General features: G+C 43.0%; 1 protein-coding gene across 2 annotated transcripts; it reads left to right on the forward strand.

The window, feature by feature from the left end:
- The first annotated feature begins 203 nt into the window (after positions 1 to 203).
- Positions 204 to 11,542, forward strand: LOC147700944 (small ribosomal subunit protein eS19). Of its 2 annotated transcripts, none has more exons than XM_086929778.1 (6): positions 204 to 296; positions 1,046 to 1,116; positions 1,426 to 1,526; positions 8,339 to 8,522; positions 8,716 to 8,770; positions 11,482 to 11,542. In XM_086929778.1, exons 2-6 carry the CDS (start codon positions 1,046 to 1,048, stop codon positions 11,509 to 11,511), a joined length of 441 nt encoding a protein of 146 aa, XP_086785904.1. In that variant the 5' UTR covers positions 204 to 296; the 3' UTR covers positions 11,512 to 11,542. The 2 variants fall into 2 exon arrangements, with proteins under 2 accessions (XP_086785904.1, XP_086785905.1); XM_086929779.1 differs by having other exon boundaries at positions 269 to 716.
- The last annotated feature ends 2,504 nt before the right edge of the window (positions 11,543 to 14,046 follow it).

The raw sequence follows: 14,046 nt of genomic DNA on the forward strand, positions 1-14,046 counted from the left end.
CAGATATTATACACTGTAATGACTATATCGGTTTTATTTTAAGTAGAGACACTCTAAAGAACGCATTACTATAATATTTGTAGTCATTGACAGCCTTTTAGGTACTCTAAGATGGCCGTCCCAATTACCACACTCTGCAGGCCCTGCAGCTTCTAATCTCTCTATACCTTTAACCCCGCGACGTGATATCGCGAGATCCGGACGAAGGCGCGCTGTGTGCACGCTCGCCCTCTCTTGTGCGGCTCGGAAACCCCGTGTGCTCCCTTTTCCCTTTCCGGCAGCAGGAGAGACACAAGGTGATGGCGGCTCTGTGCGCGATGTATGGGGATGAGGGCGGGGAGAGACCTTCAGAGGAGGAGGGGAGGTCTCGCCTGGACTGGGGTGCTAGAACCGGCGGTTAGGCCGAATTGGATGGCAGCTCTGAGCGGGAGGCTTGCATGTTCATGCCTGTCCGTTCGTTGCTTCTTCAAGACTCCATTCTAGCGCCCAGCTATGTCCCCTTCCGTGGTACACGTGGATCGGACGCTCCGGTGGCCGCAGCGAAAAGATCGTGGGTCTGTTGCCTGCTTCTGCACCCCACCGCACTGAGTGACCCTGGGCACATTCTACACCCACTACTTGGCTCCTATCAGAAAACGGCGCTGTTAGTCGTAAAGTCGGGTATCTGCTGCCATTCGAACATAATTCCAAAGAGTATGTGTATGACGGTGACTTAGGTAAATGAGCCGAGCCAATTCTTACTTAAGCGCATCAGCAGTCTATGGTGCACATTTTCAGCTTTATAGATAGATACGTACACACGAGAAGATAGCGCACACTTTACAGCATCAAAATAGATGTCACATTTTCAAACACTCAGATCGGGGCGTTAAGATTCAATTTCGAGCTTTATATCGTGATGTCTCAGCATCTTTGAGTTCCACTGTACAGGCTGTAAACTCTGGTTAATCTTTAGGTGGTTTTATTCTCCCTTAGTAATGGCCAGATAAATGGAACCGTTTGTAGTATTTTGATCACTAACTTATCTTTTTTTTTCTACTTTCAGATGCCTGGTGTTACAGTGAAAGACGTGAACCAGCAGGAGTTTGTCAGAGCCCTGTCTGCTTTCCTGAAAAAGTGAGTTTTCCCGTTTTCCTTGCTTAAGTAGACACATGCTGCTGCTTCTGTTTGCTTTACCTACATTCGTGTCCAGAAAATAAGCAGCCTGCTGAGTGCTGTTTTGTAAGGTTACATTTGTTTCTGTAAATACCAACGTAACGGTAATAGCATGTCATAAATACTGTGAAGATTCTAATTAAATTTCATCGGTTTTGGCAAAGTTTAACGCCCATACTAGTCATTTGAAAGAAAATAGTATTATAAAGCACCCTTCTGTGTAACAGTCCTCTGGTGTTATTAGTCTAACTGTACTTGTTGTTCCTCAAGGTCAGGAAAACTGAAGGTTCCTGAATGGGTGGACACGGTCAAGCTGGCAAAGCACAAAGAACTGGCTCCCTACGATGAGAACTGGTTTTACACCAGAGCTGGTGAGTGAGAAGCCATGACATGTACATTTTTGGCCCCTTGTGACCGTGAACTTATATTGCCTAAATCTGTGAACTTTGTAGTTGGTGACGAAATGTCACTCTATGTTGGCACCAACCTCACCCTTAGTAGAGGAATCAAACAGGTGTCTGCTGGCCTCAGTGATGGTGAACGTTTGTTTTACTATTGTAAATGCTATAGAAAGTCAAGGGTGAATACTGCCTTTTTCATCTTTGTTTCTTTGAAAAAATGTCGGTATAGGCGCCTGGTTGCGAAGTGCTGTTTTGGATGAAACAACTTTTGGAGGTTTTTCTCTTGTTCTGGATATCGGTTATCCTTGAAGTCTGGGTGTTTGAAGGTGTTGGACTGCTTACTTATACCCCCTCCCCCCCCGGTGTGCTTAGTTGAAGGACACGTTTGGTTGATAAGCCGGAAAATTACCAATGTAAGAATGCAATTCCCAATTTTGGAGCTAAAAGCTTGTTTCTTTCTGTAATAATGGAATTTGTTTTTAAACTTACCTGCCTGTTAAATGAGAGCATGCCAATGCTGGAAAACACTTACCCATCAAAAATGGGTACCTTAGTGAATTAGATTAAATAATAAATTTTATCAAAGGTAAACCTTCATTTGAGTAAGATTCAATCCGTTTTATATTGTGACTTCAACATACATTTAGCCTAGATTGTTTTACACACGAGAAAACGCAATTGCAAGAAAATAACATTCACTACATGACAAACTAGTTACACTAAAACACATGGCTTAAAATTCAGATGGCAGAACATTTTTTTTGACTGCCTTGTAAATTCAGTATTTTGAGTTGTCTTCTGTATTGAAATTGCATTTATATAACGCTTACTACACCCACCCCCTGACGAAGCATAAGTTTTAGTACGTTTACCATTCTACTCTGGACCCTAAAGTTAGTGTCAAACCATTGGTTATTGGGATTAATTAATCGTGTGCTCCCAAAGAAACTATTCCATGCATTTACTCGCTTTTTTGTTGTACATTAATAACTTGGGTGTGGTCGTTAGAGGGGATTATGTGAAGTTTAGTGGCTTGAATAGATGTTGCTAGTCTTTGGGGATAGTTTCGAATAAAATGATTGAGATAGGCATGCAATTTAAAGTAGAAGAAGCAGGCATGCAGAAGGTAAGGAACTGTCGGCAGTAACATTTAAGCATATCCTGGTACCTGTCGCTACAATTTGACACAATTGAGAGCTCTTGTGTAACATCACCCCACTTACAAGCCAAGAAAAGACACCTGTGTACTTATTTGAGCAGTACCAAAAATACTAAAGTGTTCTAGCTTAGCATATAAATCATGTTACACCATACAAACTACACAAACATGTAAACACAAACTTATTCTACAAGTGAGTTGATTCAACATGTTGTATAATCGGTGCACAGTGCATTGCTCGTTCATTACCTAGTTTGGAAGGGCGTAGGAAAGTGCTGCCCCACAACCAGAAGAGAAATGGGTACCACATAATATTACTATTATTGCACTTTGCTACTCTATGGTGTTTCCCAGCGCCATCGTCTGTTTCTGCTAGAACACACAACTCAGACCAGCCATGTTTCGAGCTTTTTTTCAAAAGACTGAGTGGTAGACATTGTCCTGGCTATTCTCGGAGCCCGTATATTCAAACAAACGCTCTCCCGTATGCAATTGTTTTACTGTTGGGTACATGCATGAGGACTGGCCGAAAACTATTAGAGAAGGCCTGCTTATAAAGCTTTCACAAACTCCTGTAGATATTGTGGGACCACCGCTGCTCTTGCTCTGTGCATAGAACGCAAAGTTTTAAGTCCAATTCGCTTCTCTATTGATCCAATGCAACTCCTGCAGTAAATCTGTCACATGGGGACCGCTTCAGAAAGCCCGAGGAGCATCCTAGTTGCAGTGTTTTGGACCACCTGACAGTCTGATGTGGGATTTGTCTGCCTTCAAATGGGGTATGTTGCCTTAATCCAGTCTCGTCATAAGTGCCCGTCTGTTGAACTGAAAATAGGAGTAAACAGATATTTCTCAACCATTTCAGAACAGTACAAGTGGCTGCCTTTATTACTTTAGACTTCATTGACGACTTGTCTTCGAACACAAACCACAGGTACCTAACCTTGGGAGCTGGCTATGGCAACGGGCCCACGTTTTTAGGGCCAGTAACTGGGACCCCAGAGGGACAGATTCCTTTCCAACACCTTTGTCTTGTCTGCGTTCGTTTTTGAGTGGTGGCGTATCCACTCTGCCACTTCAATCAAGCATTAGTTAAAGGCTTTCGATTTGTGGGGCTGTGGTACGGATAACAAGATGATGTGATTTGGTTGTCATCTTCATAAGAGAATAACGTGAGAACAGAACTTTACCTCAAGTCCCCGCTAGTGCCTGCACATAGATATTAACGTTCTGGACTTGGGGAGGATCTTTGAGGAACTCCCGAGTTAAGGTCGTACCTCTCCAAGGAGTTAGTGGCTGAATCTCCTGGAAAGACCGATCTTCTAAAAAAAAAAGAATGTCAACCAAGCAAGAGCCTATCCTGAACTCAACTAGCCACTCTGTCATGGGGCACAGTATCAGAGGCCACAATAAGCTTAAGAGTCCTCATTGCCGTCTGACCTCATCCTGAAGATGCCTAAGATGGTTCTGCAATTCCTAGAAGGGCGGAGTCACTGCTATCTCTCTAAACCCCCTGGACTGGAAATACTCAACACTAGCAATGTTCAGCTCGAAGGAACTTCTCTTGGCCAGAGGAAGAGTATCTCTTGGTAATCCCGATTTTCATTGCTGGCAATAGTGCCAAAAATGCAGGCAGATCTAAATTGTCCCAGCAATTTCGTTTAGGCCTATCTGTTCTGTTATCAATGTGGTCAAGTGCTTTGTCCCGGAGGATGGTAGGGGGCATTCCGTGGTGCTAGGTACCCCTACATTCTTCTCTCGTCTTGGGCAGCTTATTTATAAGGCACCTTTTTTTTTGGTGCAAAAACAAGCTATTTTCGTCACACTGAGGCTTGGACAAGACCATAGCAGGCACCACTGTCTGCAGAATGTTTCTTGTAGTTCCACCATGGTTGTCCAGCATTCACCTTGCCTCGTAATACAGAACGAATGTACTGTTCTTTTTAAAGGTTTTTCTATTTATTTTTTTGGGGCTGGGGAGGGGGGCAAACTCTTAATCTGGAAAGAGGTCAGGGGAAATCCTTATGCCGAGGAGAATTTGTATTGATCCTTAGTTGTCCCAAATCCTATTGGACTGTCTGCTTATCCTTGTTCCCACGATGTGTTGACCCTCTGTGCTTCTGGGGTTTCCTCAGGAAAAAGGAGCTGGTGGTGGGTATTTTGTGTTCCTTGGACTTCGTCAACCTCTTGCCATGAATAGCTGGCACGCACGCTTAATTAGGCAGTCAACTTTTAATCTATTAAAGCATAAGGTGGTGCACGGTTACTTTCCAGTCGAATGGCTAAAAACCTTCTCTAGCATGCAGTTCTACTTGTAAACCTATTTAATGTGTGCACATTGTTTCAAACATATTGATCATTTGCACATCACCAGGTAGTGTTCTGGTTTTGTTTTCTATTAAAACAAATCCCACAATTACAGAACAATGGTTTTCATAACTACTGATATTTATTTTGGAATGCCTGTACCCTACACAACTACTTAAATTTGTTCGAATAAAACCTGGCATTCTACACCCTTTGGTCTCGCACTTTTTGTACTGCAAATTTGCCAGCCAATTCACTTTGCATTCAGAGAAAGAAAAGTAATTGTGGCTGTACACTGACCTGTGACTCGCAATATCGAGTAGATTTGTAGGGATGTGCAGGGCCCTATGGCTGGCACATATTTGTGTGAATGCATAACCAGCAGACCCTGTTCTCCGTTTACAACCCCTAGCATATGAAAGTACAAATGGCTCTCACCCAACCCGGTCTAAGGATATTTTTTGCACATTGTGGCCAGCCCTATAGTGTGGAGTCTCACTGTATTGTTCAGTGGTTGTCCTAGCACACAGCAGGCATCCTTGGTAATGTGGTCGTATATCACACAATGGTGTCATTTTGGGGCATATTGTGGGCATCTTTGACATTATGGCAACCAGTGTCCCTGTGTGTACCAGAGGTACCCACTGTTCATGTGCGAGAGTTGTACATGTAAATAATAAAAAATGAGAAGCAGAGGTTGGTGACCAGTAATTTGTATCACTTGAATTGCTATTTTATGGGCAAAACTGGTTTTCTTCAGAGATGACTAGTTTTCTTTCAATACATTTTTGGGAGTTAAACATGTATTTGGGAATAGATGTACATTGTCTGCCTCCAACAGGGGTGTAGAATTTATTAAAATATCTACTTGTCCGTGGGGCAGGTTGCTTCATAAATCTACTTGTTCCATTGGTGCCATGTGGTGCGCCAACAAACTGAAAGCAAGCTCTGATATAACCTCTCTGATTATGCCAGGGCTCATACCATTGTAGTGTTTGGATACTTGCAATCCCCTTATGTTGCAAAGATTCCCATGATCTACATACTGGGGCTGAAGGTAGTGGTTAGCATTAGTTCCAGGGTTAGGATGCCCTTTTAAGTCTGTGCAAACCTACTAACTTGCATGTTTTGGTTTTCTACAACTCTTCTCTAATCTTTTCCCGTACTGAGACATTTTTTAAATGTAATCCGGACAATGGCAGACTTAAACCTTCTTCCAGAGTTGGGAAACATTGATTGGAAGGAAAGTGAACTTGCAAACACTCAGATTTTCGCATGAGCAAATCTACGCATGCAGAGTTGCTCATGCTAAAATGCAGTTCACAAATATTGTCTAGAAGTACTATTTCTTGCCCTACTTTTGTAAATTCTTGGGCATTCAAGAAAGCCCTATAGCTGCACTTAATTGAAGGACTTGTACCATGGGTGCAGTTTTGAGACTTTCTTTAATAATTAGGCCCCAAATTTGGCCTGGAGTTGACATGACCATTTGCGTTTATTAAAATTCTTTCTCACTGTTATCGGCTGTCTTAACTAAGTGACAACATTCTGCTCTTTCACAAGGATCGTATGAGCACAGTAGTTTTGTTCATTGCCAGTAACTACTGTGGCAGTGTGTACTTTTTGAGACCAAAAACTATTTGCGTTTGCCAATGTTTGTTATAAGGGTGAGGACCGGGAGCTTCCACGCCAATAAGGTTTTAGAAAAACTGAGCCAAAACAATTCACACTGACAGAACTAAAGCGGACCACCAGTTTCAGATTCACTGGCTTAGCCAATGCTAGTTTATTTTAGTTTCCCATAATCTTACTGAAACTGGTTACACTGATTTTCCATTATGAATATTTTTGGGAAATACGGGCATGCATCAACACGTTACTAAATGATGCTGCTAAGAAATGGTACCTGAAATTATATAGTAGTTTAGCTAAATGTTTTTTTCCCTGCTTTTATTTTTTTATGAACATTTTATTTTGAAAGCAAAGAATCGTCTATATTGCTTTCAAGCTTCTGCAAATATTTTCATCAAATCGGGGAATTCTGGGAGCATTATAAATAGCCTCATATTGCTCAACTTTGAAAACGTGTGTACACATACTGAAACCACTGCCGGTAGAGCAGTCCGAGCTTACAACATTTACCTGGAGCGCTCACCCTAATAAAGGCTTTCAAATAATGAATCAAAAATACAAGTTTGAACTGCATTAACATATGGACAAAAATAAGACCTTAACTGCCGACAGTGAGTGCCCTTCCCTGATCCATAATGTGGTACTGCAAACTGGCAACCAAAGGGTTTGTGCTGCAGGCGTTGGGCCTACTTGTCCCAAGGACAAACTACACATGACAACTTGTTGCCCTTGACCCCAAACAATATGTCCTGGGCGTTGGCTATAGGAAGTCCACATCCCTGCTCCAAGTACCTGTTCTTTGATACGTTGATAGCATTTCCAAAACCAGTTTAGTCGAATGTTAATTTAAGGCGGCCTTACAAACTTGATGCAGGCGGGGACTTGCTCCCATTACTCTTGCAAATGCATTTCATATTCACTGGTAAGCTCAGTGTGGGGGGCAGCTGATCTGTCACAGGAACTGTGGTTCAGTCGAAGAGCTAGGTCTGTTTCCTGAATTGAGACAGCAACTGTTTACCTGAGGTGAAGAGGCAGGTTGTTCCAGGTCTTTGCTGTGAGGTAAAAGGACCGCCCTCCCCAGATACCCCCGCCTTTGTGGTCTTGTAGATACGTGGAGTGGTGGCCAGAGCTGAGGTCTCTGTTGGGTGTGTGGAATGCAAGGTAGTGGTTGAGGCATGCAGGTCCCATGTCGTGTAGGGCTTTGTAGACAGGCATGTGTGAGGAGGTTGAAGGGGATTCTTTTGTTGACTGGGAGCAAGTTGAGGTCTCAGGTGGCTGGTGATCTGGCTGCAGCAGGGGATATAGAAGAGTCTGACGGAAGTGTCTGAATAACTTGGCTTCTGAGAAGTCTGTCTTGTGAAAGGGATGGTGCTTTTATTAATCAACATGTAATGTTGAAAGATCGCCACCCAGTGGTTAATAAAGGCTTTGCAGCTTTTTTCTATTGGTGATTCGTAGTATTTTTCAGCAGTGTTGAATATTTAGTTGTGCTGCCTTAATATTTGCAACGCCTAAAATAAACTTAATATTGCAGTGATTCCATCGTGAATAAAGCCTATCGGATTTTAAACCCGGGGTTGAGTGTATTGAGTCACCTTCAGTAGGGATGCTATGTAGTCTGGGTGGAATGCTTGTTTCTGTAGTTTGTGGCTATTCACGCCTCACTATCTTTTTGTTTTTTCAGCTTCCACCGTCCGTCACTTGTACCTCCGTGGTGGTGCTGGCGTCGGCTCCATGACAAAAATCTATGGTGGGCGGCAACGGAATGGTGTGATGCCCAGCCACTTCAGCAGCGGCTCCAAGAGCGTGGCCCGACGAGTGATGCAGTCTCTAGAAGGAGTGAAAATGGTGGAGAAAGACCCCAATGGGTGAGCTTTATGTGCACGCTTCCACTACACAGGGATTGGCTTTTTTTTTTGATCTGCCTTCCCAAGCTCCAGTGAAGAAATGCTCTGTAATGGTTCATGCATCTAGACCTCAAGTGTTGAGTCCCTTGTATTGGGTGTATATACTTTGATGTGCATTTGCTTTGGAGTTTTACTTTCCACTTCTTTATTTCAGAGGTCGCAAGTTAACCCCACAAGGCCAGAGAGACTTGGACCGAATCGCTGGACAGGTACATGTTGCTGGTTTTATATCCATTCTTCACATTCTGGTGTGCATGTGCTTTATTTAATACTATCCTGATGGGGACACAGCTAGCTATACATGGTCTCTACTGTAATGTGTGGCAGAAGACTCCCTGATGGAATGGAGGCCAAGCAAGTGTTGTGCGTCAGAAGTATATTAAAAATATTGCGCTGTGTAAAGAGCACTTTAGATTGTTACTTGATGCTAGGAACCTCTTGTCTTTAAATGTTGTTGCTGATTTGCATCCTCTCCCCTCTTACTGCCTCCTTTGCCCATCAAGGACGCTTAAGGCCGTGCCACAATACTAATTGGCTAAACCAAACAAGATGCCAGTACTGAGAAATGTTTGACAATTATTCATTTGTTGATGCCATTGCTAATTTGTCAATGGCACCATGAAACATTCAGCTCACGAAAGATTTTATTCTTTATTCAAAGTTTTTGCTTATTTTTCAATCTATGTATACAAATGCAAATCAATGGTACATAACACAAAATATACACCATATTGAATGTATCGAAAAACGCAATCACTCATAAGACACCAAAACCACATTTGCATCTTTGTACCATTCACCATTCATTCCTGGAACATAGCAAACTTCACACTCACCGGGCCACGCCAAACAGTGATGATTCTTTTAACAGTGTCACTACCAATACAAGAGCAGTACGCGTGTAGCCAAACAAGGAATGCAATGTCCGTAAAAATATACGAGCCAACTTTGAAAAGTGGATATCCAAGTAACAAATTTGCTATTTCCGAACTAAAAACAGGATTTTTACACGTGAGCAATAGATCGCTTTCCAGAATATTGTTCAAGAACCTTTATCACGGGTACTCGTAGTACGGCCCGCGGGCGGCCTGGCAAGCCTTCCGCGGCGACCCGCGGACCTTGAGACATACCAGTGTTTAACATTTTTTTTAAGGGTGTCTGCAGCAGTGCAAGAGACTCTGCTGCTCTGTGGGGACCTGGCGATCCTAGCGATAGCCAGAGTAAAGCTGCAGGGGCCTAAGAAGAGGGGAACTACATCAAGGCCTCATTAACATGAAAATGGTCTTTTAAAAATCTGTTAAGTGCTCTGGTGTGGCTGTGAGTGTGTGTGCCCCGGCTGACACAGGCAGGGAGAGGGAGGAAAAGGGAGGGGGATGGAGAGGGAGTGAGTGACTGGGAATGTTGGGTGGTGGAAACCTTGGATCAAAACTACACAGACTTGTATTCAGCATCTTCGGCTGTCGGCCGTGCCGGTGGCTGAACCCCAAGAAACTTTGAGCCACTGAAGTCGTTTTGTTTGTTTTTACAAATTAGTCGCTAGCTTGAGTATTTTTGCCTCATGCTTCCAAACTTACCGTGGTCTTATGAGTCACGCATAACCCATTTGTATTTGGTAATTATTCAATCCTCAGGTGAAAGTAGCAAAAACAGTTCCCAGCCAACTATTTTCAAAGTATTAGGCAGTCGGTATTTAAGACACTTTTTATTAATCGAAAGCCAGTGCTTCATTTTGCCGCACACTGTATTTCTTCTCCAGAAAGCTGCCAAGCACTCGTTAGCGAGTATGAATATCTGAGCAGCTACCTTGGGCATTGTAGCCCTGATAACGGTCTCGAAGTTGACAGGCGAATTCCCACATGGGAGTGCTGTTCTCCATTTTTCTTATAAACACAGGCACAGCTCAAAAGAAAAGTGAATTCTTTAGCTGGAAAACCACCTACTTAATCGGCACTTATCGCTCGCTCAGTCTATGCCCCACATTCCGGGTCTACCACGGAAAGCAAGACCACCCCGAGAGAAAAATAATCTGCGCTAACAAATGCTATTGCAGTTTTGAGTAACCTTCTTACAAGAGATTGCCCAGCGTTTATTTGGTTAAAGTAGTGTATGTACTATTGACTGCGCCAACTATTAGTTCTATATTTGACCCTATGTCTTGCGGAAATTATGCACTACATTTGTTTAAAAAAAATAGTATGTTTTTGTAGGTGTTATCTATTCACAACCCTGTTTGCGGCTGTGATTGTGTGCCCCGGCTGACACACACAGGGTGAGATGAGAGGGAGGGGGACGGAGAGGGAGGTAGTGAGGGAGGAAAAAGGAGGGAGAGGAAAAGGAAGGGAGTGGGAGGGAGAGAAACTGAGGGAGACGGAGAGAACGGGAGGGAGTTGGAGGGGGAGAGAGACGGAGGGGGAGAGAGACCAAGAGATGTGTATGCCGGGTCTGGTGGCTTAGTGGACGAAGGCGTCCGCTGCAGGGACTTGTGATCGACCTCATGGTCAGTTTTTTTATTGCTCTAGCCCCGCCCCCACCGGTGTGGCCCTCTGACACAAACCAAACTAAATTTGGCCCTCGGAAGAAAGTTTGTGAGTACCCATGCTTTAGGGAATGCCATAATCCACTACGCATTGTGTAGCCAAACTAATTCAGTGGCTGTTTAAAATACATGTCTTGTCGGTAGATTTTTGTACATTGGTAAGGACTGGTTTTGTTTAATTGAGCGGACATTGCATTCCTTGTTTGGCTACATGCGTACTGCTCTCGTATGGGTCGTCCCACTGTTTAAGAATTATCACTGTTTGACAATTTTCAGTACTGACATCTTGTTTGGTTTAGTTGATATTGGCTGAGCCTTACTGAGTAGACTCGAGGCCCTTTTTTTGTTCCTTGACAATACTAATCGGACTGTTTTCCCCCCTAGGTCGCAGCTGCAAGCAAGAAACAACATTAAGATGAATGAAAAATAAAAAATTTCAGTTAAATTGCGATGTTCTGCTTCTTTTTTTTAACACTAATAGTACGACCGTGATCCAACTTTTACTCTGCATCAAGGCTAATGAAAGTGAGTTGTGGTATGAGGGAGGAGACAGAGTAAGATTGGGCTTGGGATGAGCTCATAGAATGGAGTACAAATAGGATTGCACAGCATGACTGACCAGTAGGCATGGGCAATAATTTCACCGGAGTAATTGGATTACATTTGGAAATTTGGCGTTACATTGATGCAAATTATGCAAATACTCATGCATATTTAGTTTTGGGGAAGGGGGATTCCTTCTTCACAAACGCATCCATCTATGTTCGTCTCTTAGCACAAAATACAGCCACACGTCCATTTTGGACTCTAGTGTGTTTTGTGCAAAGTACTGAACCTGAATGGACGTGTTGGTGCAGCAGAAATCCGATTCCCCAAAAAACCTAAACACGTACTAAATGGCTATAGTAAATTGGAGGATATCCTACCCTAATAGCACACTTAGCAGGCAGCCCACACTCACTTATTGTGATGTGTTGTATCTTGCAGTTGTCTGGTGTGTATGTAGATATAGATATCTAGATGTATCTCATGTGACGTCTTGCTGCTGTGGAGAATTAGTACAAAATGGGATTCAAGAACTGATCGGTCTCCTTTGATTTTCACATTTGCTCATTATAAGGTAAACCAAATCCAAACCCAAGTTCTCAGATTAACCTTTTGCCACTAAGAATAATTTACAATATCACTCCAGACCTTGTTTGTTGTCTGCACTGCCACTGGAATTATCTGACAAAGAAAGATGGTTATGCAGCAAGGTTCACTAAATTATGCAGCAAAGTATGTTATAATGTGGCAAATTTTGTGATCATTTCAGCTCATTATTGTCACTTTATTTTCCTACACATTTTATCAGTCTGGGCAAAGGTTGCACGTTGGTATTAGTTTTAACACCCATATACAGCAAAATGTGACCAATAGGTGAACAGTCTATAGTTGTAGAGTAACTTCATCTGTTTGAGCTAGAAGCAAAATGTTTTTGCGGGGTGGGTTAAATTCTGCAAATTATGCAGCAGATGAGTTGTGGCAAATGCTTTATTATGCATTTAACACCATGTCTGCATAATTCCGGTGACCTTGGTTCTCTGATATATTTGATTGTGATGAAAGCTTTAGTGAGTGAAAGGCACTCTGGTGGAGTGCTTGCACATTAAGAACAAGCATTTGCAATGCAATAGTCTCGCCTTTGCGAGACTTTAAACTACTGGCATTGGAAATCACAAACCTTTTTATCTGTGTTGGTTTTGAAAACCTATAAATAAGTTATTGTCATTATTTACAATGCCAATAGCTTAAAATTTCGCAAGTGTGAGACTTATTACATTGCAAATGTTTGTTTCTGGACTGCAGTGACAGCAGGCACATTGATGTGGGTGTGCTCACACCGCTCACTTTTCACTACTGGAGAAGTCACGGCATGAGCCATGCCAGGGGAGCATTGTAGGGGAAGGAAAATCCTTTAAAGTGGGTCATTTTCTCTCAATTTCCCTTCTCCTTTTGAAACTCTGGAGCAACGCGTCGTAGGGTCACCAGAGCTTTAAGTGGAAGCTTTTCAATATTATATACAAGCCAAAGTCGCTGCTTATTCATCTTATGCAACGAACAGCCATTGACCAAGCCAATAGTCCTGATTTCTTGTAGTTATCTTACTTGTATCATACATCTGGATGCAATGACAGCAAATTTCTAGTTGGGTGGCACATTATGCTAAGCACAGATTTTTAACTAACGTTTTAAGCAGCGCTCTTAATTACACTGGCCACACCCCAGGGAACACAGGACGCCTATAGCAGCTAAAAGCAATGAGTGACAATGTGCACACAGATGGGTAAGTAATGGGCAGGCTCTAACCCAAAGATAATATTTTAAAGAAACAGTGCATGCCCTGTCTGGCCAAGATATCGGGTGATCCAGCTAAACCTGACAATTACAGGAATAATTGGTCTTCGGGGCACACAAGCAAAAATGTGCCCCAAGTTACAGAAGAATGACTTGGCATCTGAGATCTAGCCTGCCTTTACTCAAGTGTTTCGATCCACTGGACAAGTCTACCTCTACTGCTGCTTGGCCAGGCACTGAAAAGCCCTGTATAAAGAGGTTTTGTGAATTTACTTCTGCATTACATTGGGTCAGTTGTCTTTCCTTTTGGGAATGCTCTTAAGTTCAGCATCCAGATTCCATTGATTGGGGCAATTTGCACCTGGGTATATTCAGATTGGCCAAGGTAATAAGTTGGCAAAGTGCATTACCTCCTCGTCAGTCTTCTTCGCCTCAGTAAACACCATTGAGCCTACTGCTCCCACAGAAACTCAAAGTTCTCATTCTAGTCGCCCTCTCCCAATATGGCCCCCGGTGGCGACAGCCAATCCCATAAAGGGATACAGAAACAGCAAAACGCCCTGTTTTTTTTGCTTCTGCACTTCTCAGAGTGCTGTGTGCCTGCGATGCAGG

This window comes from Lissotriton vulgaris, chromosome 7 (genome assembly GCF_964263255.1).
Source record: "Lissotriton vulgaris chromosome 7, aLisVul1.2, whole genome shotgun sequence".
Taxonomy (NCBI): Eukaryota; Metazoa; Chordata; class Amphibia; order Caudata; family Salamandridae; genus Lissotriton; species Lissotriton vulgaris.

What these genes read in the sequence shown, in the direction of transcription:
- LOC147700944 (XM_086929778.1), top strand. Translation starts at nt 1,046, where the DNA reads ATGCCTGGTGTTACAGTGAAAGACGTGAACCAGCAGGAGTTTGTCAGA. An exon ending in CTGTCTGCTTTCCTGAAAAA is followed by an intron (nt 1,117 to 1,425) that starts GTGAGTTTTCCC and finishes TTGTTCCTCAAG; the next exon opens with GTCAGGAAAACTGAAGGTTC. An exon ending in TGGACCGAATCGCTGGACAG is followed by an intron (nt 8,771 to 11,481) that starts GTACATGTTGCT and finishes TTTCCCCCCTAG; the next exon opens with GTCGCAGCTGCAAGCAAGAA.